The 26,384-nt window shown below is 45.7% G+C and overlaps 1 protein-coding gene across 1 annotated transcript; it reads right to left on the bottom strand.

Annotated features, from left to right (window-relative positions):
• Window positions 1–7,963: 7,963 nt before the first annotated feature.
• On the bottom strand, window positions 7,964–16,563 carry LOC115646234 (lysozyme g-like). Its single transcript, XM_030551843.1, is given in 6 exon segments — window positions 7,964–8,525; window positions 8,840–8,978; window positions 10,098–10,294; window positions 11,490–11,591; window positions 12,122–12,214; window positions 16,530–16,563. Coding segments are annotated over 5 exon segments (615 nt in total). The 5' UTR covers window positions 12,165–12,214; window positions 16,530–16,563; the 3' UTR covers window positions 7,964–8,391.
• Window positions 16,564–26,384: the final 9,821 nt, after the last annotated feature.

Below are 26,384 nucleotides of genomic sequence, written 5' to 3'. Positions count from 1 at the left end.
TTGATGGAGAAAGTCTTGGATGAGATTGGGGAGATGCAGAGCTGGGTGAGGCACTTTCAGCCAGCTGCAAAGGGGGAAGTTGTGGAGCAAGCTGAAGACTTCTTTGAGGCTGAAGGAAACAAGTGGCTGAGGCGGTATGGTAAACTCAAGGGAACTCAATAGGGGATGAGTCAGAGAAACTTTCAAGGGGGAATGTCACTGAGTGTCCAAAACTCAGGAGACACATAGGACTTACAAGGAATCTGGGTAGCCCTGCAATTTATTGGAAACACTCATGGGATGGCCCAGAGGCCCCTGTGGTATGCTTCAGGTGTGGTCAGTCTGGGCACATTAAAAGGCATTGCCTACTTATGGCATGTGATTACCTAAATTGTTACTACAATGAGACCAAGTGGTTGGGGTCCACTGTGAGAGTTATGGGGGCCCTGTCATTGGTGGTAGCAGTTAGGTTGAGTGGAACAGTAGTTAAGGGACTTGTAGACTCAGATTGTGTGTACTCTCCTGTTTGGGAAGATTGGGTGAGGGTAAATAGCCTAGAGCGCCATCTCCGAGTACATATCTCCTGTACCATGGTAAGACCCGCGTCTGCCCCACCACAGAAGTTGATCTGGAGGTTTGGGGTCGAAGACCTCAACTGCACAGTGTGGTGTTCAGGAATCTGCCTTGGCCCATAGTTCTGGGGAGAAACTGAGTGGGTTTCCCAGCTCTCTTACTATAGGGACTAGAACAACAGCCCAGGACCTGTGGGGTCTGGAATCAACTAGGAAAGAAAGTGAGAGAGCTAGAGGCTGGAGTAAAGATGGGAAAGAGAGGCCAAGAGTGAGATCATGATCTTCCCTTTGAGCTGAGAGAGCAGCCTAGAAAATGCCAACAAGATTTGGAAGATGTAAATCAGACGAAAATCAGCCAACTGGTTTTATTAGAACAAGAATTAGCACAGGTTCAGGTGGGCCTGAGGAGAAGATGCAACAATGCTTGGCTCTGCAGGAGGGTTGGCCCAGGCCTAGACAGGAAAAACAAAACAGAGCACCATGGGAGTCTCTGGCCCTGCAATGCACCTTGGGGACCCCGGATGGACTTCCCATTAAACAAGCTAGTGTGAGGACTCAGACAAGACATTCTAACAAGTAGAGGCCCAAATAGGGAGCCACGGTGGGAAACAGGACTCCAGTGCAGGGAAAGAGATAGAGGGAAGCCATAAAACATGTCTCTGCTAAATGCTGGTAAGCTTACAGAGCAACTGGAGTCAGCAGAAAGCAACTTACAGAACCTCAAGTTTGAGAAAGAACTAGCCACAGATCTCCAGTTCACTTAGGTGGAAAAAGAACATTTACTTCTCATGATTATTGAATATGAAACTGAGGTAGATTGTTTCAATGTTCCCTCTAATTTTTTATATCCATATGTGGAATGAATTGTATGTGCACCACTATGGAGATGATATGTGATGGGGTGGGGTCAAGGAGTTTGGGGTATGGAAGGAGGCTCAGGGCTATGGCAGAGGGTTGAGATGTCAGGGTGAGGGTTCTGGCTGGGGGTGAGGGCTCTGGAGTGGGGGCAGGGATGAGGGGTTTGGGGTGCAGGCTGCCCTGGGCTGTGGCGGGGAGAGAGGACTCCCCCCAGCCCTCTCTCACCACAGCAGCCCAGGGCTGGGGGAGAGGCACCTCTCCCCAGCTGTGGCAGGTAGCTCTGGGGGTGAGGGACAGGCACCTCTCCCCACTGTGCGCCTGCATGGCCCTTGATAGCCTGCTCTGTGGCTGTGCAGCTTAGATGGAACTCAGGTAGAGACCCTATGTCCAGAAACAGAAAAACCTAGGCATGTTGTGGTCCTGAGGTCCTGGATACAAAGTTAATATGGTATATAGACTATGCTGGTTAGCCTGGATATGGGACTTGGACTCATCCTTATAAAACTCAGAGGGACTGGGACCAAGGGTTTGTGCCTGGAGAGACTTTGCTATGGTCTCAAGAACTCTGAGAATACTCCATGAGTGGGTGGGAAATAATGGTTGAAATGTTGGTGTTGCATTAACTCACTGAGGGGAATATTTTGGTTGGTTTAAGAAAACATTTTAGGCTTTGGAGCGTTGTAATGAATTTTGTGGCAGAATGTCAGGGTGGAAATGTGGGAGTAGCCAAGGGGGCCACCTCAAAAGGAGGGGAAATGTATATATTTCCTCCTGGAAAGCGTAGGGGAGCATATTTCACAGGGTGGCTGGTCTCTGCAGATAGACAAAGCCCAACTCCTCTGGACCAGAGCAGATGAGTCCAATCCAGACAATTAAAGAGGACTAGGCTATACCTTGGCCTATAAAGGGCTGCTGCAAGTGAGAAGTTGGAGGAGGGTGACTGAGACATGCTGTGTCTGGGGAAGGAAGCTACAGTGGAGTGGAGCAGAGCTAACACCAGTGATGAGTCCCTTGATGAAGGGAGTCAGGTGCTCAGGGAGACAGCCCTGAAGCTGCTGCCTCAGAGAAGGAGCAGAACTGGCCAGAACTGGGAACCCACCAGAGGCCCCTGAGGTGGGTGGAGCTGAAACCTGAAAGGACGGAGTTAAAAAATAGTTTTTCTGTTTATGGCTTCTGTTAAGAAAATAAACCTCTTTGGAAGAAATTGGGTGTGGCAGTGCATACTTTGGGAGCTGGGGAGAAGCTTGGCCTGGTGACCTCATGATGAAAATTTACCAGCTGCTAATCCATGACAATATGTTATCATTCACCCCTTGTCCAATTAATTTCTTTAACAGCCTCTGGGAAGGGATCTTGGGTGGCATGAAATGGAGGCTTAGGGAGGCTAAGCCTCCCCAAACTTCTGCTAATGCTCCTTGCCATGGCCCCGGGGCTGGGCTGCGGCGGGGCTTGGAGCTCCTCTGGCTAGCCGGGGCTTGGAGCTCCTCTGGCCAGCTAGGGCTTGGGGTGGCTCCGGTGGCCAGGCCAGGGTTCAAGGCGGCTCAGCCAGGCCGGTCAAGGCTCCTTCAACCACAGTGAGGGGTGAGGGGCTCCTCTGGCTCCAGTGGGAAAGAGTAGGGGAAGGGGAGGCAACAACAGAGTGGGGGAAGGCTTCAGGCAGAGGGGTGGGATGGGGCGGAGTCTCAGTCAGAAGAGGCGGGTCCGGGGGTCAGGCTTCCCAAACAGAGGGTTTGCACACTGCCTATGGGAGAGATTTTGTCAAAGGCTTTTTGAAAGTTCTGATAAATTATGTCAACCAGTTCTCCTTCATCTACTCTCTTATTGAATACACTCACAAATTTCTAATAAGCTAGAAATGCATATAGTATGATAAGAATAAGCCAGCCAGGCTTCTGTTCATACCCTGTTTTGCTTCTTTATGATAGGTAATGAAGACTGGAAAGTGGGGGGCTGTCTTTTATTTGGTTGGGGTTTTTTTGTGGTATTTTTTCCCAACTGCTTGTTTTTTACCTTAGAAATACCAGGAAAATCAGCTCTGGTCTTCCTAGGTTTTGCTAGATAACCTGTTGGGTGAGCTTTCACACCTTAATGCAGTGTTCAATTTTTAACAAGGTGTTTTGCTCCAAAATGTTAGTTACTAAAGATAAAGAGGGCTTGGCAGAAACCAAGCAGAGGCCCCAACTTCCTGAGTTCCTGGGGGATGCATGACAGTCACTCTGCCCCAGGCCCTGCCCCAACTCAACCCCTTCCCTCAGCCCCACTCCGCTTCACCCCGCCTCACCTCTTCCTCCCTCCACTCTGCCCCACCTCTTCCCACCCTGTTCCACCCCTTCCCCTGCAGTGCCTCCTCAACACGGCTGAGCTGCTGATCACTGGTGAGTGGGAGGCACTGTGGGGTGAATGGGCTGAGCTGATCGGTGGGGCTGCCATTGGGTGCTGAGCACCCACTATTTTTTTTCCATGTGTGTGCCATCCCTGGAGCATCCATGGAGTCAGTGCCTATAAAACCAAGAGATTAACAAGTGACTAGAAAACTATTCCTCTCTCAATTGCTTAATTTTCATTCTTTTGGCTGCGCTCATGTCTACATTTCACTAGTTCTCCAGTCAGAGTTTTCTAGGTTAGCTAGGACCTGAAAGTCTAAAGAAAAAATAATTCACCTATTAATGGTTTACTGGGAGAAGCTGTTAAAAACCGTTAGTTACAATAGCATTTCAATATAGAATTAAAATAAATGTCAGTACAAGGCAAAGGGTTAGTTATGTAAGGTATGATCTCACCAGTTGCAGCTTGAGGAATCCTTCCTCAGAAACTGGGTCTTTCAGTTGTCTGACCTCAACCGAGGGATCTGGCTGGGCCAGGTGGCCAGTAAATAATCCTTGATAAAATGGACTGTGGTGGTAAGCAAGTTGGGGCTATTGCCACTGAGCTCATGTTTTAATTTCTCTTGGCAATATATCTAAATTCTCCTCTAATATTATAGCATCTATAATCTCTGCAGTCATGTGGGTCCCTGGATGGAGCCATTAGGTGACCCAGTCCTTAAGACATTGGACTACTGCCTGCATATAAGCCCTTGGGGCAAAAGGCTTAGACTGAAATCTAAGTTTCTTGACCAACCAATCAAGCATGACGGCTTTCACTGCATTATAATCTCTAGCTGTTTCCTCATCTAGAGCATGGCAGGTCACATGGATTTCCTTGGAAAGGAAAGGGCCCAAGTGGATGGCCCAGGTTTCTCTACTCCAGGATGTGCTTGTGGCCACATGCTCAGATGTGACCAGGTAGGCCTGCGGGTTGTCATGGGGCCCCAGCTTGGCCAAAGGTATCCCTGGTCTGGGGTTCAACAAATTTGGAGGGGCTGTGACAATGCGGTTGTGGCGGGACCCAACTGAGAGTGCCAATTCAGGACCAATTGCTTAAACAGGGCAGTTACAGTCCAAGGCTGGGGTTTCTCCACCTCTAAGGCAAACCAAACCAGCCAGACAAAGAGGACTTTGGTTTCACCCTACTGGCTAACCACAAGTCACGCAAGCAATTCCCTTAGCCACTGCAGTCTCCCAGTATCACTACCAGTGCCACTTGTCCTAGAGATAAATGGTTGTGAAAACCAACACCCCAGTAAAAGAAAACGGTTCTCTCGATCCCAAAGAATCAAGCCCCAGACCCAGGTCAATATACAAATTAGATCTTGCCCACAAATCACGCTGTTGCCAATCCTTTAGAATCTAAAATCTAAAGGTTTATTCATAAAAGGAAAAGGATATAGATGAGAGCTGGAACTGGTTAAATGGAATCAGTTACATACAGTAATGGCAAAGTTCTGAGTTCAGGCTTGTAGCAGTGATGGAATAAACTGCAGGTTCAAATCAAGTCTCTGGAGTACATCTCCCACTGGGATGGGTCAACAGTCCTTTGTTCAGAGCTTCAGTTTGTAGCAAAGTTCCTCCAGAGGCAAGAAGCAGGACTGAAGACAAGATGGAGATGAGGCATCAGCCTTATATAGGCTTTTCCAGGTGTAAGACCCTCTTTGTCCTTACTGTGGAAAATTACAGCAAAATGGAGTCTGGAGTCACATGGGCAAGTCCCTGCATACTTTGCTGAGTTACAAGGCATATCTGCCTTCTCTCAGTGGGTCAGTTGTATAGCTGATGGTCCTTAATGGGCCATCAAGCAGGCAAGGCAGAGCTAACACCAACTTGTCCAGGGTGTCACCCAGAAGCATAGCACAAATTTGAAATACGGATAGTATAGAGCCAATACATATAACTTCAACTACAAAATGATACATACATATAGACAGCATAATTATAACCTGCAACCCATAACCTGGTCTTAGACACCTTATATGACCCCCTTTACATAAGATTTGGTGCCACTACAGGAGCTTGGTTGCAACCATGTTCTGTATGGTCCCAGATTATATCAATAATGTCACAGGGGCTGAGCTAGTTAGCCACTGTAACTGTGACTCCTGAGATCGCTGTTCCTGCTTCTGCTGCTAGTGCAGCTGAAGCACCTCCAGGAGCACAGCCTGATGTTGCTGGGCAGCCTGCTGGGCCTCTTGTTGACTTTCAGCTAGTGGCTGCTGACTTTCAGCAGAGCTGTGCTGCTGCTGGGATAGAAGTCTCATCAATTCTTCAATTTTTAAAATTTCCCCCTACCCTTGTTTCAGTGGCCAACCCTCAAAAACCCACTTCAAGTACCAAGTTGTAATGGGGCCCTCACCTCTGAGCAACGGTGTGCAGTATCACAGTCCTTTTCTCACCTGGCTGACCCCAGCTGGGTCTTTGGTGGCTCTCTAGCCCTCCAGTCAAGTCACAAATTCCAACTGGGCCCCTTCTAGGGTATTAAAGAGGCCAATAAATAAATGGTCTATCTGCCTTCACTAGGATCTTCTGCCACAGCTCTGAGCCCTTTAAATTACGCCCTTCATTCAGGCTGCCAAAGAAGTTCTATCCCCTTCTTGGGATTTATGTCACTTTACTTGTGGCCAACAGGAGCACCCAGGACTTCCCACTATAAACAACAGCCACATATTTCTCAATTTAGTTAGTTGCTGCTTCTTCCTGGGCCTCTTCCCAGCTAGCCCTTTTAGCTTCACCCTTATCTCAGGGTTAAAGTTCTTGGTTCCTCTCTCTCCTTGCAAACCCAGCTATGCAAAATGCAGCCAGAAAACAAACCTGTCTATCCCTCCAGTTCCTTTGGCAGAGAGGCACACCCTTCCTTGCCCCTCTGGTCCCAGTCAGACACTGAACTGCTAAGGCCAGGCAGCTACTTTTATCTGGGCCAGCAGGGCCCGCATTGCTGTTGCTAGCCCTTCTAACCCATGGAGGACTGGGACTCTATGGCTTCCAAAATGACCTCTCTAGACATATATCTCTAGGCAAGCTTGGAGCATCCAACTCCACTGCTCTTGTCCTTCCAGCTTGCCCCTTCTTGGAGTGGGGTACAGTAGGACTGCAGGGCCATCAGAATGGCATGGCAAAGGTTGAATACACTCCGTTGCAGAGACAAACAAATCATGGGCTACAACTGTTATCTGGAATGCTTACGGGGTGGTTCTACTGCAGGCTGTTGTTTGCTAGAATCTTTACATGTAGATTAAGAGGACTCAAGTGAAAATATTTATTAAGCCATTTAGTATTTCGGCACATACTAAATGAACTGATGAAGATGGTTTTCCATTTCGGAAAAAGAAATACAGATTTTTGTTGATGTTTTTTGTCAGGTATTCCAGCAGGAAACATGGTTACACATGCTTCTATGACTCTGAAGATAGGCACATGCTCATGGTTAACTTTAGTTGAAAATATTGACAGTGGAGACTACTTGTATGAGAAATTATCATGTTTGACTGGACAAGTGGAATCTAACAAGCTATGAGTTGTATTATGAGTTGAATATTTATCAATAATTTTACCTTTTAGATTGTTTGTTTGTATAACATATGTCCATGAAGCCAGAATGATCACCTGAGTTTTCAGGAATATGGAATTTGATGAGTTTTCCATCTTGGCAGAGAGATTGATGAGAGTCTATATGTCAATATGAATTGTTTCTTTTCTGTTTATAGTACAGCAGTCTTTCCATTGATTCAATGGACATTGGTTCAGTCTCTCAGGGTCCTAAATGAATTGACCAGCTTTCCAAAAATGCTTCTTATCCTGTAACTCCCATGTACATTGGGAACAAGTGGATTCTAAATGCACTCCAGAAGAACTGCTCAATCTTAAAGTCAAAAGACTGTAAGACATGCTGTACTGGATAGTACTAATGTTTTCTCAAGTAGGTTGTCACTCCTTTTCATTGAATGAGATGTTAAGGCCTTTGAAAGCAGCAAAAAAGCCATAATCTCAGGTAGCACAAATTTCTTTCATTTGATTCCCTTTGAAATTTATCTGCTTTAAATGTATTCTTGTCCTAATCAAATGTTTGTTAATGCAACTGAAAAGATGAGCATTGGAGTCTTGCTTCATTTGTTAAACAACAAAAAATAAATTGTCAAACTAAATCACAAAAAGATTGAAAATACATTTTTCCTTCCCCAAAGAGATTACTTTTCCCTTTTTATTTCTTAAGACAACAGCAGATATTGAAATATATATATGATTAAAAATGGGAAGGTAGAAGACTAACAATAGCTAGACAGAGCAGCTTTAATAAATCAGAGAAATAATCAGAATAGGATAGGATACTATCAATACTCTGGTTAATGATTCCTTGGTCAGATAGAGACCAAATGTTTTAAAGTTACCATATAACTAATGTTTACTGATTGCAGAATTTAAAAATCTGGTGCCTGAGACTGCAAACCCTTATTGAAGCAATTCTTCCCACTGCAGTCAGTGAGCCTATATGCAACATAAGGATTTTCAGGATATAGGTTTTAATCTTCCCCCAAACGTACAGTGTCTCTAATGTACATCAGACTGATAATCATATGCACCACAATTTATCTGAAAGAAGAGAATTCCCAGATTCAATATCCATTTCTCTTATAAAACTTGGCTCGTGCAACGACGTCATTGGCATAATCATTGCCGGGTGTGCCCTTATCCATATTTTCATAACTTCGGACATTTCCTAGTCCTCCATTGTAGGCAGAAATCCCACCTGAAATGAAACATCAGAGTAGCTAACACAGTCAATATAAACTGGGGGGGGGGTTGGTTTTTTTTTAGGGGGGGTGAGGATTATAAATATTCCCCATGCAGTGTTTATAAACCCATCATACAACACTATGCTAAACAATGGGACACTACTCAAACTAGGTGAAATCAAGAGGCAGACAAACAGCATCAGTGGTGAAAAATTATGTGAGATTCTTTTAAATGCTTATTATTCTAGAGTGTCTGAAACAAAGAAGCTTTTAAACATGATTTTTGCCAGAGATTTTCCCTTAGTCCCTATACAAATCTACATTATACCTTTCAGCTGTTGTTCCTTTGTCCATCTGGGGAATTTTTTCTGGATTCCCTTAATCATATCGATGAGGATTTGTGTAGCATCAAGGAGATGATCTTCACCATTCCACTGTCCAACAATACTATGGTGTTTTTTATCAACCTAGAAGAGCCGGGGGGAAAGAGGATATGTTTATGAAGTTTATTTCCCTCTCGATATCCTCTACATATTTTTAGTTGTCAAATTTTGTTTGATAAATCAGTTTTGGTCATTAATGTCCATGGACCTTCACTGTACTTTTTGTTGTGCCCTGAGCACAGACACCAAGGGATAGAATGTTGGACTGTGCTAATGAAAAAAACGTATCTTAAAATGCTGCTTCTTTTCCATTTCAAGTGGTAGTTGTGCATTTGGCTACCACTGGTCTAGTGTATGGCGCTGCAGCATGTGGGCTACACTTCCTGACCCATGGAGGAAATTAGGGGCTTTATCCAGAAAATCTTTACTTCTCATCCTTAAAGGTTGTAATCCTTCTGAGTGGTCTCACTGACTTCATTACAAACATAGAATGCCACAGAGGACAGGGGCCTGGCTAAATTCAAAGAAAAGCAAAAGTTCAAAACGAACCATAAAATTACACTCTGTTCTTTTGTTGTTGGATTATCACTGACAGTCTTATCAGAAGAAGTATGTACATTGTGGTGTTAGCCAAGTGCATATTTTAAAATCTATTATTATCACTAAGGACTCAGTGGCATAAGACTGTGGATAAATCCTGCCCTGTCATTCTGAGCCTGCCAGTTTTCACCTGTCTTTTTGTCTGATGCTCTCTCTCAAACTTGCTGCTGCCACTAAGTACTTCAGTTTTCTTGTATAGAAGGGTAAAATGAACAGTCTCTTCAGGGACCTCCATTAACCCGCAGAATTAACTGATGTTCAAACTAAAGCACAAGAATCAGCCTCTATAACCCCAGGTCTGACATATGCCTGTGCAATGTGTTGCTTCCTCAGCAATAGTTCGTTTTCTAATAGTAGGGTGACCAGACAGCAAGTGTGAAAAATCGTGATGGGGTGGGGAGAAAATAGGAGCCTATATAAGAAAAAGACCCCAAAATTGGGACTGTCCCTATAAAATTGGGACATCTGGTCACCCTATATAATAGTGTGCCGAGTATCAATCTCAGCCTGAGCTGCACTAGTGAGAAATGAAGCAGGCTCTCTCTGTTGAAACACATGGATATACAGTAGTATTTTATTCCTAGTTTATTGATCATTACTGACCTGCATCAGACCAAATGCATTGCTGTTATCGCCCCAGCCAGCCTTTAGGAGAGTTCCAGCATGTGACTCTCAAGAGATGATACCAGCGATCACTGCTGGATCTACACATTTTTTTTTGCCAGCGTTCTTAATGATGGCTTTATATTTGTTCATATTATTTAAATCCCTCTCAGCAATCTTTTCTGATGCAGGACCTCCTGTAATAAATGTAAAAGTAAAGATGTTTTCTTTAAGATTATTAAGTCAATGTGAGATTTCAAAAGCCGAAAGCTCTGTTCTGCCATCTGAGAGCCTTCGTGAGAGTTATGTGCGTTGTGAAAGCAAGGCAAAAAATAGTTTTGCCTTGTGTAATTAATGTGTAAAAGGTGGTTTAATTCCTATTTCTATAGGTCCCAAAAGGAAGGTGAATGGGCTTGGGAAGAGTTGGAGTGAGGAGCATGCTCAGCCTCTGAAGAGAAACTGACAGCAACTTGTCAGTGTCTGGATGATGCAGGAGTGATGTTGAGAGGAGCAGAGAGGAGTCACATCTACCCCTCTGTGGCCAGAATAACAGGACTGTCATATGGGGCTTCAAAGTTGAGAGGGGGATTCAAAATGTGGGATTCTTAGGGACAGACGCAGAAGACTTATGTAGAGGGGGACAATTGCAATTTGAGACAGTCGTTCCCAATAGTTGCACTTTTGCCTCATTTTCTTTTGGATTCTCAGTGCCATTTCATGCTACATGAGAAAGGGAATCTCAATCCTACCCACAATAGAAGGGTTTGGCATTAAGTTCAATTTTATTTGTAGAGTGAAAGAATAGGGAGCACCTTTGATTTTCCCGACGGTATCAGATAAACTGTTGATCTGATGTGCAATTAGCTGGTGTGGCATAATGAGGACTAACCAAGAGAATGGGATCAGGAATTTATCAGTACCACTCCCAGCTCTGCCACTGATTTGCTCAACATCCTTGGGAAAGTCACTTGGGTCAAATTTTAAAAAGTGACTGTTAATTTTGGATACTTTAATCAGAGATACCTTGGGCCTGATTTTCAGAGAATCTGAACATTCACAGCTCCTGATAAGTTTAATTAGAGGTGCTTGTGTGAACAGTTCTGATAATTAGGCCCTAAATGTCTGAAGTTGGACATCTAAAGAATCAAGCCACATGTGTAAACATTGACTTTTTAATTTCTGGACCATAATCATCCCAAGGTTTTATTAAGTCTTCCTCTCTGTCTTAGTTTCATAGTGAAATGAGGAGAATAATACTAGCCAATCAGAATGCTGTTGTGAAGTTTAATCAATTAATGCTTGTAAAGTCCTTTGAAGGTGTAAAGTACTATGGATCATTGTGACGAATCTGTGTGCTGAAATACAGCAACAAAGCAGCAGAATTATACTCACCACAGTAATCTAAACCTTCTTGTCCTGCAGTTTTACAGGAAGCCCCAGTAGCGTCAACGTTGTTTATATTACCAAAGCATCCAGTCTGACTCTCAGAAGTACCTGAAAAATTAAATGCAGATATTTTACATTAAGCACCTATTGTGAACATAAGTAAAGCTAAGAGAATTCGAAGTCATAAACCAGACTCTGGTCCACTTTGAGATGGGATACATTCCATTGTGGGTTGTTTTGGAAAAAGATCTTGTGGAGAGGAGGATTTGCTTGCCAGAAGGCACTACCTCAGTTGAGGGGGAAGGCCGGTGCAGATATGTGTCTTTCACTGGTCTCGAAAAGAGGCCAGACATGAAAGTGTCCTGACTGCTATGCCCCCGTGCTCCTCACTGAGAACACTTGATTCTCACTCCTTGCAAGAGTCATCCTTGGTACTGAAAGCTGCATTGTCGAATACAGTTTATGTATATTCCATTTGCTATTGCACCAAACTCATTCTTCCATGTCCATAATTAGGTTTTGTAGGAGTGGTCAGAAAAATGCCTTAGTCTCTCATATCTCCCCATCCTTACAATCATCTCTTTACACTGTTGCTTTGGCAGTGAGCTTAGTGAAATAGACATGGACCTCAAACTCACCAAAAAGGGCAGCAAGGCCCAGAATCATCAGCGTTAGCAGCATGGGGACGGTTCTTCTCAAGCACCCAAGAGAGTCAGAAAATAAATCCAGGTCTGCAGAGAAACCAAAATATCTATGTAAGCAGAGTCAAGATGAGCTCTACCCTGACATCTGGTGGAAAGAATTTCAGAGAATGTATTTGCATAGGCACGCCTACCCCATCCCAGGCTGCCGAGCTGTGGGACTGCTTTGTGACAGAAATGACTCAACCTCAGCTGGGTGGTACTTGCTAGACAAGGGACATAGGTTCCAAAACCCAGTGAATTGAGAGAGGCTGGGGACAAGTATTTGTGCCTGGTGGTGCAGTCTCCTTGTGGAGCCAGAAGCACCAGTTCCACCCCCTCCTCTCTCCACTGTGGAATGTCAGAGTTGATTTTTTTATTCCCTCAAGAATCTAGATACAGATTACTGAGCTGAGAGCACTGAGTACTGTGCTAACTAGTGGGGGAGCCTGAAGATATGCTGTGGAACAGAGCAGCTGGTGGAGTAGAGCAGTTTGTGGGGATGGCTGGAGTGGATCACGGGACAGCTGGTGGAGCGGAGTGGCTGGTAGAGCGGAGTAGCTGTGGGACGGGTGGAGCAGCACACAGAGCGAGCGGAGCTGAGCAGTTTGCAGGGAGAACTGGAGCAGCTCATGGAGCAGAGCAGCTGGTGGAGCGGAGCAGTTTGTGAGGATAGCTGGAGGAGCAGAGTGGAGCGGCTGGTAAAGCGGAGCAGTTCGTGGAGAAGGCGGAAGCAGAACCCACAGAGAGGCAGGGCAGTTGGCCCCAGACCACGTAAGGTGCCCCTTTCTACTCAGGCTGGGCGGAGGGACTTCTACAGATAAACTCTCGAACTCTGGGGTGGCACTGACCAGAGACTTTTGGGTTGTTGGACTTTGGGGTGATTGGACTTAAGACCCTAAGGGGAAAAAGGACATTGCCTAATGTACTTGGAGGTGGGTTTTTGTTTATGGTTTGTGTTATAACCCTGTTTGTGGTGTTTCTCCAATGGGATGCCGCATTGATTCCTTCCTTTATTAAAAAGATTTTGCTACACTCAGACTTCGTGCTTGCGAGAGGGGAAGTATTGCCTCCTAGGGGTGCCCGGGGGGCGTGGTATGTAAGTGTCCCAGGTCACTGGGTGGGAGCTCAAGCCGGTTATGCATTGTGTTACTGAAATGGAACCCCTGGATACTGAACCCGGCCCCTGCTGCTGCCAACTCAGAGGGGCAGAAGGGTTACATCTAAATGTATAGTACCACTGTGAAGAAATACAAAAAAATGATGGGGACTTTCTTCACCGAATGTGCAAGTACTGAGATAGAAGGGAATTTTGTGTATTAGTGTATAAATACTGGTACTGAAGGCACAATAATAACTCTGCCTCTCTTTGACACAGCACACAGATAAGGTCCTTTCAGTGTAGAAAAAATCTGAGAGGATCAACACAGCAAGTTTTAATAATTTAATTTTGATCATAATGTGCCTCTGTTGTATCTTACTACCTTACTTCAAAATACAAACCCCAATAATATTTGATCTGGAATTAGTAACATTCATAGTGTTTAAGGTGACCTGCTGCTGCTACAAATGCACCTTTATTCTATGCCAGGGTCCCTTACACCCACTGTGCAGTTGATTGCTAACTGTTATTATTTCTATGAGCAGAGCACAGGAGATTATCATCTCCAACTTTTTTAGCAGCTCCAGGGCTCTGGTTTTCTCTAAAGTAATCTATAATCAACACGTGCCTCATCTCTTCTATTCACTGTACAGCAGGGACACAGTAATAACCACTAAGGGTATGCCTACACTATGAGCTAGGGGTGTGATTCCCAGCTTGCATAGACATTCTTTTGCTAGGAGTACGTCTAGACTACGGGATTATTCCGATTTTACATAAACCAGTTTTATAAAACAGATTGTATAAAGTCGAGTGCACGCGACCACACTAAGCACATTAATTCGGTGGTGTGCGTCCATGGTCTCAGGCTAGCGTCGATTTCCAGAGCGTTGCGCTGTGGGTAGCTATTCCATAGCTATCCCATAGTTCCTGCAGTCTCCCTCGCCCCTTAGAATTCTGGGTTGAGAGCCCAGTGGCTGATGGGGCAAAAATCATTGTCGCAGGTGGTTCTGGGTAAATGTCATCAGTCATTCCTTCCTCCGGGAAAGCAACGGCAGAGAATCATTTCATCTCCTTTTTCCCTGGATTGCCCTGGCCGACGCCATAGCATGGCAACCATGGAGCCCGTTCAGCTTTTTTTTTTTACAGTCACCGTATGTGTACTGGATGCCACAGACAGAGGCGATACTCCAGCGCTACACAACAGCATTCATTTGCTTTTGCATGATAGCAGAGATGGTTACCAGTTGTTCTGTACCATCTGCTGCCAGTGTAATTTGGCAATGAGATGACGGTTATCTGTTCTTCTGTACTATCTGCTGCTATCATGGGTGCCCCTGGCTGAAAGCGGCTGGGGTCGCAAAGGCAAAACTGGGAATGACTCCCTGAGTCAATCCCTCCTTTATGGTTTCTAAAAATAGAGTCAGTCCTACCTAGAATATGGGGCAAGTTTACAAAAGAAGCAGTGTATCAGAGAGCACAGCTGCTCCGTGTCAGATCCTGCAGAAACGATGAGCTACATGCCACTCACGGGGGGTGCCCCTGCAATAACCCTACCTGTTGCTTCCCTCCTCCCCCAACCTTCCTGGGCTACCGTGGCAGTGTCCCCCCCATTTGTGTCATGAAGTTATAAAGAATGCAGGAATAACAAACAGTGACTTGTTAGTGAGATAAAATGAGGGGGATGCAGCCTCCCGGTGTTATGACAGTCCAGGCAGGACATTAAGCGGTGCGGAGGAGAGGAGCCCAGCATGCCGCTGCTATGATAGTCCAGGCAGTACAGAATCTTTTCTTTACACAGGAAAGGGAGGGGGCTGATGGAGCTCAGCCCCCAGTTGCTATGATGAGAACAGTTACCAGCTGTTCTGTCCCATCTACTGGGAATGACCAGGAATCATTCCTATTTTTAACCAGATGCCCCCAGCTGACCTCACCTGAGGCAAGCTAGTAGCACTCACGGGCTGATGGCAATGACAGATATCAGTCATATTGCACCATCTGCCACCGGGGAGGGGAGAGGAGCAGATACTAGTCTTCACTGCTGCAGCATCGTGTCTACCAGCAGCTTTCAGTAGACACAGGGCGACATTGAAAGAAGTCAAGAATTGATTTCTTTCCCTTTTCTTTCACGGGGGGGGGGGGGGGGGAGTAAATTGACAAGCTATTCCCTGAACCACACCGGACAATGTGTTTGAACCTACAGACATTGGGAGCTCAGCTAAGAATGCAAATACTGTTCGGAGACTGCTGGGGACTGTGGGATAGCTGAAGTACTCAGTACCCACTCCCTCCCTCCATGAGCGTCCATTTGAGTCTCTGGCTTCCCGTTACGCTTATCAGGCAGCACTGTGTAGCCTGTAGATTTTTTTTCAAACACTTTGGCATTTCGTCTTCTGTAACAGAGCTCTGATAGAACAGATTTGTTTCCCCATACAGTGATCAGATCCAGTATCTCCCATACGGTCCATGCTGGAGCTTTTTTTGGATTTGGGACTGCATCGCCACCCGTGCTGATCAGAGCTCCACGCTGGGCAAACAGGAAATGAAAATCAAAAGTTCGCGGGGCTTTTCCTGTTTACCTGGCCACTGCATCCGAGTTCAGATTGCTGTCCAGAGCAGTCACAGTGGTGCACTGTGGGATACTGCCCAGAGGCCAATACCGTCGATTTGCGGCCACACTAACCCTAATCTGATATGGTAATACTGATTTTAGCGCTACTCCTCTCTTCGGGGAGGAGTACAGAAACCAATGTAAAGAGCCCTTTATATCGATATAAAAGGCCTCGTAGTGTGTATGGGTACAGCATTAAATTGGTTTAACGCTGCTAAAATCAGTTTAAATGCCTAGTGTAGACCAGGCCTAGGTCTCATCAAGTAAATGCTTTAAAAATAGTGATGTAGCTGCAGCAGCACAGTCAGCGGCAAGTGGCAGTATGGGCTAGCCGTGCTAAGTACATACCTATGGAGTTCAGGCAGGTTTTTACTAGGCACAGCTAGCCCACGTGGCTGCTTGCCACTGTCCATGTTCCCATGACAACACAACTGATTTTAGTGCCCTAGAGTGAAAAGAGTGAGGGATTATGTCTATGTGAGCTGAGACTCACACTCCTAGCTCATAATGTAGACTTTACCTAAAGGACAAATCCTGGAGTCTTTACTCAAGTAGAGTAAACTTATTTGGTCTTTCATTACTACCCAGAGGATTTTCTAATGAACAGAATTCAGAATAGCTCCCACTCTGAATTAGCTTAATATTTTACTCACCTGTCTTCAGCTTCCCTTCTCCTAGAAGATGGATGTTTTGAGGAGCTTTATATATGCTAGACAGTACATCCCTGTTTACTCAACATGTTTTTCTGGTATCAGATGAGATCAAATTTACTGTCAAGTTTCGTAATGAAAAATAACTCCAGTGTGTCCCCTTGCGGGAATTGGCATGAGGGCAGATGTAATCTCCCACTATTTGGCATGATTCAAATTTCAAAACAAACTAAAATATTCCTCTTCCCAGCAGTTCGCCTCTCTCCCTCTTCATCTTTCTCTGATTTCACAACCTCCTCCCTAAATGTTCTGTGGCAAGGTCCAAAGCAACAAGGCATTCACCCTCCCTGGGAACGTTTTTCCCCAGTCTGGTTCTGGTGTCACAGACCATTCTCAGGAGATTCTGTGGGAAAAAACTAAAAACATTTTTCCACTCTGGCAGGAACAACTAGTTACTAGAGGCTGGGACCTCACTGCACACATCAATGGTTCCTTGCATTCCTCCATTCTCCTCAAACCTTACAAGTTATCTAGTGGGATGTCCACCTTCTTGGCTAACACACTGGAATTTGAACTGGGAAACTCTAGAGCTAAAAGCATCAGCTGCTACAGATTGAGACAAAGTGTTGTATTTGGTGACTTCTGCAACTCATCTCCTCTGTTTACTGGGCACAGAGGGGGACCTGGAACACTCTCATCAGAGGGGTACATTTGCATCCTCACACCTCCCTCTATTGCAGAGACATGGTGCAACCCTCCCTCTTAACAATCAGAACTGCATATAGTCCCCTGCTTTCCCCTTCCTTTCACACCTGGAGCTCTGGGAGTCCCTCATTTCCCCCCAGCCTCCAGTGTATGAAGCTTCTTTCCTTCAATGCTTCCCAGATTGGGCACTCTTGCTCTCTCTCCCACTATAGAGCAGGCTTTGGGGAGGCAGTATGCCAGGCGGGAGGAATGGAAGAAGATTCCTCCTCTCTCTTCTGCTTCTGGCTTCCCCTGTTGGCTGAGCATCTACCTGACAGGTGGTAGGCAATTCACAGAAGGGAGAGCAAGGAGCAACTTTTTAAGTGCAAATGGCTTTTCTACTTTTCTCAAAAATCAGCAGGGCTCTGTCCATTGTTGACTAGCATGTTCCTTGAGATATTGGAAGTGATCGGATGTGATGTTCAAAAGTTATCATGTTATAGCCCGACAGACAGAGAAATAACATAGAGTTGAGTGCAGGGTCAATTATTAATGATGAATATCTCGCCTAAGGCAACAAAACAAATATTTTAAGGTTAGCTGAAATAGTGGACTGAGGAGTTATTTTTGCCCTTCTCTTTTATTACCTAACCCATGTGAGGGAGGGAAAACACCAGTTGACTCCAACTGGTGCAATCTGTTCTATTGACATTGGCTTTACAATACTCATTCACTTTAGGCCACTGCTGGGGTTTTTTTAAACCCTGAAGACGGGAAATAGTAATTTCTGCCATGCAACAAGACTACATCCCATTTCTGGAATAATGCAGAAAGGTTTATTTCAGCACATTTCTCAGGAGCAATGGGTAGAAAATTGCAGGCATGTATATTTGAGTGTACAACGCAGGCACCGTAGGCATTTCTGTGATTCATGGATTTTAGTGATTTACATTATGACATTGAGCCTCTCCTAGATTTCTTGATCAAAAAATGTTGCAACTTATATAAAATACTTCTGTTAAAGTTATCAAACCAACCACAAATAAAAGGGTGGGAGTCTCGTGGTTAAGACTCTATAGCTTCTAGAAAGGTGGCTTCTGGTCACCGGCTCTCGTCTCTGCAGCTTGGTTCTCTTAGCATAGCTGTGCATATTGCAAAGCTGCTATACTTCCTCTTAGTTTTTATCCATGAAATGCTGAAGACTGACACAATTTTAATTATGTACCTTTATGTGCTAGGCAGAGTTTACACTAACCAAGCACCAAAGATCCTGGCTATACCAGGGGTCGGCAACCTTTCAGAAGTGGTGTGCCGAGTCTTCATTTATTCACTCTCAGTTAAGGTTCCGTGTGCTGGTAATACATTTTAACATTTTTAGAAGGTCTCTTTCTATAAGTCTATAATATATAACTAAACTACTCTTGTATGTAAAGTAAATAAGGTCTTTAAAATGTTTAAGAAGCTTCATTTAAAATTAAATTAAAATGCAAAGCCCCCCGGACTGGTGGCCAGGACCCAGGCAGTGTGAGTGCCACTGAAAATCAGCTTATGTGCCACCTTCTGCACCCGTGCCATAGGTTGCCTACTCCTGGACTATACATTAAACATAACTGTACATAGTTACTTGTACTATTAACCTGACAGGCATCCCCTGAGGGAGAGTTAGGCTTGAGAGGAAAGCGCTGATTGAGAATGGAGCCCAGTTGGACAGGAGCAGACCTGGCTAGCATAGAGTCAGGACATTTTCACCAGGAAGGGACTGCTGTGAGGAAGCCTGCAGTCACCCTCTGGTCTTAGAGAGAAAAAAAGGAGAAACTCTGGGGGTAGGTGACCAGATGTCCCATTTTTAAAGGGACAGTCCTGTTTTTTTGGACTTTTTCTTATATAGGTGCCTATTGCCCCCCACCCTCTGTCCTGTTTTTTCACAGTTGCTATCTGGTAACCCTACCTGGGGGAGAGTAGAAGCCTTGGGATCCTAAGACAGGCATACCCAGAAGGGTGGTAGATAAAGAAGTATGATAGAGACAGAGTAGGAAGCAGTCCAGTGAAATAGCAGCCAGAGATCTTGGCTGCTGATTGTAGAGTTCCTAGGCTGGAGTAGTGGGCGAGCCCATTTTCCCCTACCAGCCACTGATGAGGTGGCATAGCCTTGAACTGGAGGGCTGCTGGGAATGATGTCTGGACAGCCAGTCCGGTGAGACTGTGATACCTCAGAAGAGGAGGACTATACAGTGACCTGGCCATAGGGCTGAGTCAAAATGAGAGAGCATCCTGAGTCCTGGAGAGCAAGTGGGGCTGCAGGGTGAGCAAGTGACAGAAGAAGGCACTATACTGGATAAGAGATCATCCCCAGACCCAGCCACGAGGCGGCACCACAATAGTGAGTACCCCATTACACCATGTACCAGGCAATATATGCGTCTGTCCTATTTCTATCTCTCCACCAAAGTACTTTCCTGCCTCTGAGATTAGAAGGGATGGATACATGGCTGGAGCTCTCTTTCTCTCTCTCCCACACCATGCAGCAGACTTTGGGGAGGCAGCACACCAGAAGGGAGGAAGGGATGAAGCTGCCATTTATCTGTCTTTTTAGCTGGCTCAGTATCTGCCCTGGAACTTTCAGGCAGCCGTCAGCAGGGAGAGAGCACAGGGGCAGCAGAGCCTTCCAGAAAGTGTAGGGGCTGGAGTTCCTGCCCCTTGAGGTCCCATGCTGCCTCTTTCCCCAAGGCCCTGCCTCTTCCCTTGGAGGCCCCACCCCTTCTCTTCCCCTGGAGACCGCACCCCTGGCCAAGCCCAAAGCTGGAGCCTGGGGTGGGTTAGGAGGGCTGAAAGAAGCCCATTCCCTACATCCCTGCCCCCTGGGCTCCCCAGAACAGGTGGAGGGAACCAGGCTCCCAGCAGCAACCCTCACAGTGGCTCTTACTCTTGCCTGGCTCTGGCCAGGGGGCAGGGCCTTGGAGCCACAGCTCAGCCATGGCAAGAGCTATGTGGGTAGCTGTGGGGAGCCGTGGTGCAGATCCTCCACCTGCCTTGGGTAGGGAGCCCGGGGGGCAGGGACATTGGGAGGGGGTTTCTCTCGCCCCCCCCCCACACCGTGGCAGGTGGAGGGTCTACTGTGGCCCCCCACAGGTCTTACCATGACTGGGCTGCAGCTCTGACTCCAAGGCCCTGCCCCTCGGCTGGAGCCAGGCTGGGGTAAGAGCCATGTGGGTAGCTGTGGGGGAGCCAGCGCATGGACCCTCAACCTCCACACGCCCTTGGCCAGGCGGGGAGCCCGGGCTGCTTTCGTCTCCCCTACCCTGGGTGGGGGGATTTGCGTGGTTCCCACAACTGCCCAGAGTCCCTGGCCGGGCTCAACCAGCTGCTGGCCTGGCCAGGGGGTGGGACCTCGGGGGAAAGGGAGAGGAAGGCGCCGGAGTCTGACCTGGTGAAAAGTGAACAAGTGAGGCCCATCCACTTTCAAAAAGTGGCCCCCTGCCCCCTAATTCTGGCCCCACTGGAGCAAGGACCAGCTTTTTGACTGCAAATGGCTTTTCCCGTTTTCTGATTTTTACCAAAATCTGTCGGACTCTGCCCACTGATACCTAGAACACTCCTGGAAACGTTGGAAGTTATAATGTTACATAAGTTATCACGTTACACCCAGATAGGCAAACAGACAACTGTAGTGCTGATGTTCCAGGAAAGCCCCATAAGTCCAAGCAACAGTGCAGGGTACCTCAAAAATGAATGGAACATTGTTGCTAAGTTTAGTTATTAGGTTGTTTATAGGTGTTTGTAATTTTGTATTACATTAATGTTGGTTTTCTTAACTGTTACTGTTATCTTTTGGCTTGGAAGGAAAGATGTGGAATGGGGAATTGTGCCTTGAAGGACTGAGCTTGTCTAGGTGGGGTGCTGTGAAGCTCTTGTTATGCACAGACATTTCGAACAGGACACAAAATAAGGCAGAGCTCTTGCAAGCTTCTTAAGCAATGAGGCCCAGATCCACAAAGGGACTTAGGCATCACATCTAACTTTTAAGCACCTAGAAAATCATGGGAACAGCAATGCAATTCACAAAGTGTGACTTAGGTATTTAGTCTCCTTATACAATGCATGGGGAGAGATAGGTGCTTTAGAATGCAATCCACAGAAGCCAGCACACTAGGTAGGGAGCTGCCTAAGCTGCTCAGTGGGTGATGCTGAGAAGAGGAGTGTATCTTAGCCCTGGTCTACACTATGAGTTTAGGTCAAATTTAGCAGCATTAGATCGATTTAACCCTGCACCTGTCCACACGATGAAGCTATTTTTGTTGACTAAAAGGGCTCTTAAAATCAATTTTCGTACTCCTCCCTGATGAGGGGATTAGCGCTGAAATCGACCCTGCTGGGTCGAATTTGGGGTATTGGCCTCCGGGAGCTATCCCAGAATGCTCCATTGTGACTGCTCTGGACAGCACTCTCAACTCAGATGTACTGACCAAAAGACAGGAAAAGCCCTGCAAACTTTTGAATTTCATTTCCTGTTTGGCCAGCGTAGCGAGCTGATCAGCACAGGTGACCATGCAGAGCTCAATCTCCCAACCTGCCATAAACATCTCCCCCTTACTCTCACAGATATTGTGGAGCACACAGCAAGCAGTAATAACAATGGGAATATTGGTTTTGCTGAGGTCTAACCGAGTCAGTAAACTGTGCCAGCGAGCTTTTAAATGTCCAAAGGCACATTCTACCAGCATTCTTCACTTGCTCAGCCTATCGTTGAATTGCTCCTTACTACTGGCCAGGCTTCATGAGCCATGGGAGAAAGGGATAGGTGGGGGTAGGTGTGACCGCGCAGTGCTGCCAACTGGGAGAGCAGCCTAAGGTAGAAGCCTCCAGCTGGCATGATATTCCAGGCAGGACTGAATCTCCATTAGATGAAACTTAAAGAAGGGAATGACCTGGAGTCATTCCCATTTTTGTCCAGGTGCCCCCGACCAACCTCACCAACGCCGGCCAGGGGCACCCACATCTGCCCAGGCGCCCTGGACCAACCTAACCGAGGTCAACAAGAGCACCCACGGGATGATGATGATGGCTAGCAGTTGTATTGTACTGTCTGCTGTCTGCAAGGCAAGGGGATGCTGCTGTGTAGCACTGCAGTACTGCGTCTGCCAGCAGTACCCAGGAAACATATGGTGACAGTGAGCTGAGCGGGCTCCATGCTTGCCCTGGTATGCCATCTGCATGGGTAATCCAGGAAAAATGGCGAGAAACAATTTTTTGCCATTGCTTTCACAAAGGGAGAAAGGAAGGGGGCTTGATGACATGTAGCCAGAACCACCTGCGACAATGTTTTTGCCCCATCAGGCACTGGGAGCTTAACCCAGAATTCCAATGGGTGGCAGAGACTGCTGGAGCTGTGGGATAGCTACCACAGTGCAACACTCCGAAAGTCAACGCTAGCCTCGGTACTGTGGGCTCACTCCACCTACTTAATGCACTTAGTGGGGAGACACACACACGACTGTATCAAAAAGATTTCTAAAAAATCGACTGCTATTAAATCAACCTAATTTCGTAGTGTAGACATACCCTTAAACTCCCCCCTGCTTTGGAGTTCAGGGCCTAAACTCTGAGCTGGAGGGAGGCACCTATTTCTGCTCACAATTCAAAGCCAGGAATCACTCTCCTGGAATCTGGTGATTTAAGCACCTAAACTGATCTTTGTGAGTCAAAATTAGGTGTCTGCCCAACCCCAGACAAAATGGCACAGAGAGGCCTCCCTTAAGCCCAGTAGATTGGGTACTCAGCTGGGAGACTCCTGGTTCAAGTTCCCCCTCTGTCTGATGGAAGGGATTCAAACAAGGATCTTCTAGAGGGTGACCAGACAACAAATGTGAAAAATCAGGACAGGGGTTGGCGGGTAATTGGAGCCTATGTAAGAAAAAGACACAAAAATCAGGACTGTCCCTATAAAATCAGGACATCTGGTCACCTTAATCTTCTGCCTCCCTGGTGAGTGCCCTCAGCAGTGGGCTATGAAATAATCTGATGGGGGAGGGAGAGTATCTTGTTGAATTTGTTCCACATTAATTGAATAGTTAAATATTAATTGGGCCAGAGAGAGAGAGTGAGGTTTAAAAGAATACCTTACCTAGAGCCCTAGGGAGGCCTATCTTATCTCAGGTCTCTAACCTGTGGGGGTCTGGGGAGGGGTCAGTTTTTTCCCCTTAACTTACCCTTTCCATGAGGGATTGACTTTTAAACCCTGGCAAATTTCTTCATTCTCTCAGCTCACATGCTTGGATCTTCTGCCCAACACCAGTTTTCTGAGCTCTGTCAGGGTTAAAGCCAGAGTGTCTGAAATGTTTGTTGTGGAGGGTATATCTGGATTCATTTCCCCCTTCCTGGATGCATTTACTGACAATTCTGCTTAGAATTAATTCAATACATACATACAGTACTGGCCTCCATATAGTTTCACAACATCTCTGCAAAGAAACTGCTGATTTTTTGCATAAAATTTAGACTACGGTACATATGAATTGCCACACTGGATTATAACCAAGGTTTATGTAGTTCACTGTCCAGTTTCTGACAGTGGCCAGAACCTAATGTGCAAGCGGGAAGTGTAAGAGCCTAGTCCTACATATGTTTGATCCAGTAAGAGACTGGCTTAAGCTGTGCAGCATAAGGTTTATTTTCCCTTCCAAAATTCTTGTTCTCATTATGATAACTCCAGATTTTCTTGACATTCATATAAATTCCCCTTTGAATCATGTTAAGTCCTTGGCCTCATGGCCTTCCTGTTCAGCAAGTTCTATAGACTAATTAAACGCTGCATAAAAAAGTATTTCCTTTTATTGGTTTTGGCTTCCCTACCTTTTAATTTCATTGAATGTCCCCTTGTTCTTGTGTTCTGAGTCAGGGAGAACAGGAGTGCCTGCTCTGCTTTCTCTATACCATTAATTGTTTTATAGACATATCATATTTCCTCTTGTCTGACTACTGTCTAAGGTGAACAATTCCAGTCTTTCTTCACACAAGAATTCTTCCAGGCCCTTGATCACACTAGTATCACTGTTCTCTGAACCTTCATCTGCAATATCCTTTTTGAGTTGAGGTGACTAACACTGTGCGCTGCTTTCCAGATGGGCCCATGCCATTGATCTATATAAAGGCATTAAAAAATATCCAATGTTACTTTCCATCCTTTTCCTTTTGCATCTTAATTTCTTGTTAGCTTTTTTTTACCACAGCTAGGCACTGTCATTCAGCCCAGATGACATTTGCAGACAATGCAGAGGCAACAGACAATGGAGACGGAGTTGCCCAAGCAGAAGGAAGCCACATCAAAGGAAATGAGAATTTGATGCTGCAGTAGAGTCAACATCAGCAACTCTTAAAAGGCCCATGTGATGAGCTGCTCAGATACCTGTTAATCTGTACCTGGTGACTTCAATGGCTGGAAAATTACAATGTGTTTGGACTCAGGATCTGAAATAAGTCTGATCCATGAAGAAGATTTATTGTAGAAGTTAAATTATTGACTATTAATCATCAGCTACTGCAGACAACAGGAGATAGCCTGTTCCCGCTGAAACTGGGGTCTCTTCATTCTAAGCGGATTTTTGTTGTGGGGCCCAATATTTCTAGTGCTCTTGTATTGCGAGTTGATTTCATCTGAGGGAATCATAGAAATTCCTGGTGTATTAATAGTACACACTTGTTCCTACACAACATTCAAATACCCGTGCTGGATATAGGTGCGAGAATCCTTGGGGAGGCAACTCTTGGGGAAGCCTTAGAGGTGCCTCTACCATGCCTACAGATTGACAGTAAGAAACTGCTCCCTGTGATGACTTGGAATTAAGTTGTGGTGAAGAATTGGAGTCTGCAGCAACAAGGGCTGGGTTCAATATATAGGGGTTCCTGTTAACAATACAAAACTGAACTGGCTTGAAACACCAACTCCCAGAACAGTCTCTACATTGTCATTTCCTGAACCAATGTCCACACACAAGGTCTAAGGCTTGGCACCTAGATCTGCTCATCAGTGATTTCAGCTCTAGTAATCACTGAACAGAAACAAGGACTCTCCATTGAATCTAATCAGCTCTGTCTTCAACCACTGGAGAGGGGAAGATCAAAGGGTGTCTAGGGCCTGGTCCACACTACGCTGTTAAACCGATTTTAACAGAGTTAAATTGATTTAATGCTGCACCCGTCCACACTACACTGCTATTTATATTGATTTAAAGGGCTCTTTAAACGAGAGGAGTAACGCTAAAATTGATATTACTATATCGATTTAGGGTTAGTGTGGACGCAAATCGACATTATTGGCCTCATTCTTTTACAGTAGCTACCCACAGTGCACCGCTCCAGAAATCGACGCTAGCCTCGGACCACGGACGCACACCACCAAATTAATGTGCCTAGTGTGGACGCGCACAATCAATTTTATAATATCTGTTTTATAAAATCGGTTTAAGCTAATACAAATTTATCCTGTAGTGTAGATGTACCCTAGGACTCTTTAGGCAGAGTTCACACCACTAGCTAGGAATACCTGCTCCTATCTCCTCTCATTTTCAGTGGGATTTGATATCCCTACCTCCCACTTAACAAGTGAGGTTCAGTTTCGGGTAACCACCTGAGTCACTGCATGCTAAGTCCTGTTCTGCTGCCCTTTACTCGTACAGTCAGGATAGCAACATTTAATTACCCCTGTATTCAATATTAAAGTGAATTATAACCCGAAACCAGCCAAGACTGATCACCCTGGCAAAGCAGGCCTGCCTGCTACTCACTTAGGCAGAGTGGACATGTGCAAATATGGTCTGCTCCTGAGGTCTTTTCCCCGAGTGCATCACTAGATGTCAGGGGAGAGCTTATTCAAACTCTACTTACGCTGGCAAATGTTGATCTATTCTTATTGCACAGAGGCTGTTTCCTTGAACTAGCTTCTGCTGTGCCCCGAGTCGATAAAGCCTCTCACTTCACATCTGGCTAACTTAATTGGTCCAGATAAAGTGGAGTGTGTCCCAAGCCATACACTTGACTGTAGTAGCAGTACAAATAGCTGCACTCTATGAGCGGGCAGTCCTTTCTTATATGACCCAGTTGCCACATAGAAAACATATAACTTAGTTCACTTATCTCCTGGGTGCCTGAGGCATCAATACTTTCTGTGGGTTCCTTGAT

This window comes from Gopherus evgoodei, chromosome 1 (assembly GCF_007399415.2).
Source record: "Gopherus evgoodei ecotype Sinaloan lineage chromosome 1, rGopEvg1_v1.p, whole genome shotgun sequence".
Lineage (NCBI taxonomy): Eukaryota > Metazoa > Chordata > Testudines > Testudinidae > Gopherus > Gopherus evgoodei.
Note: the sequence above shows the minus strand (reverse complement) of the source record. Positions and strands in the feature narration are given on the sequence as shown.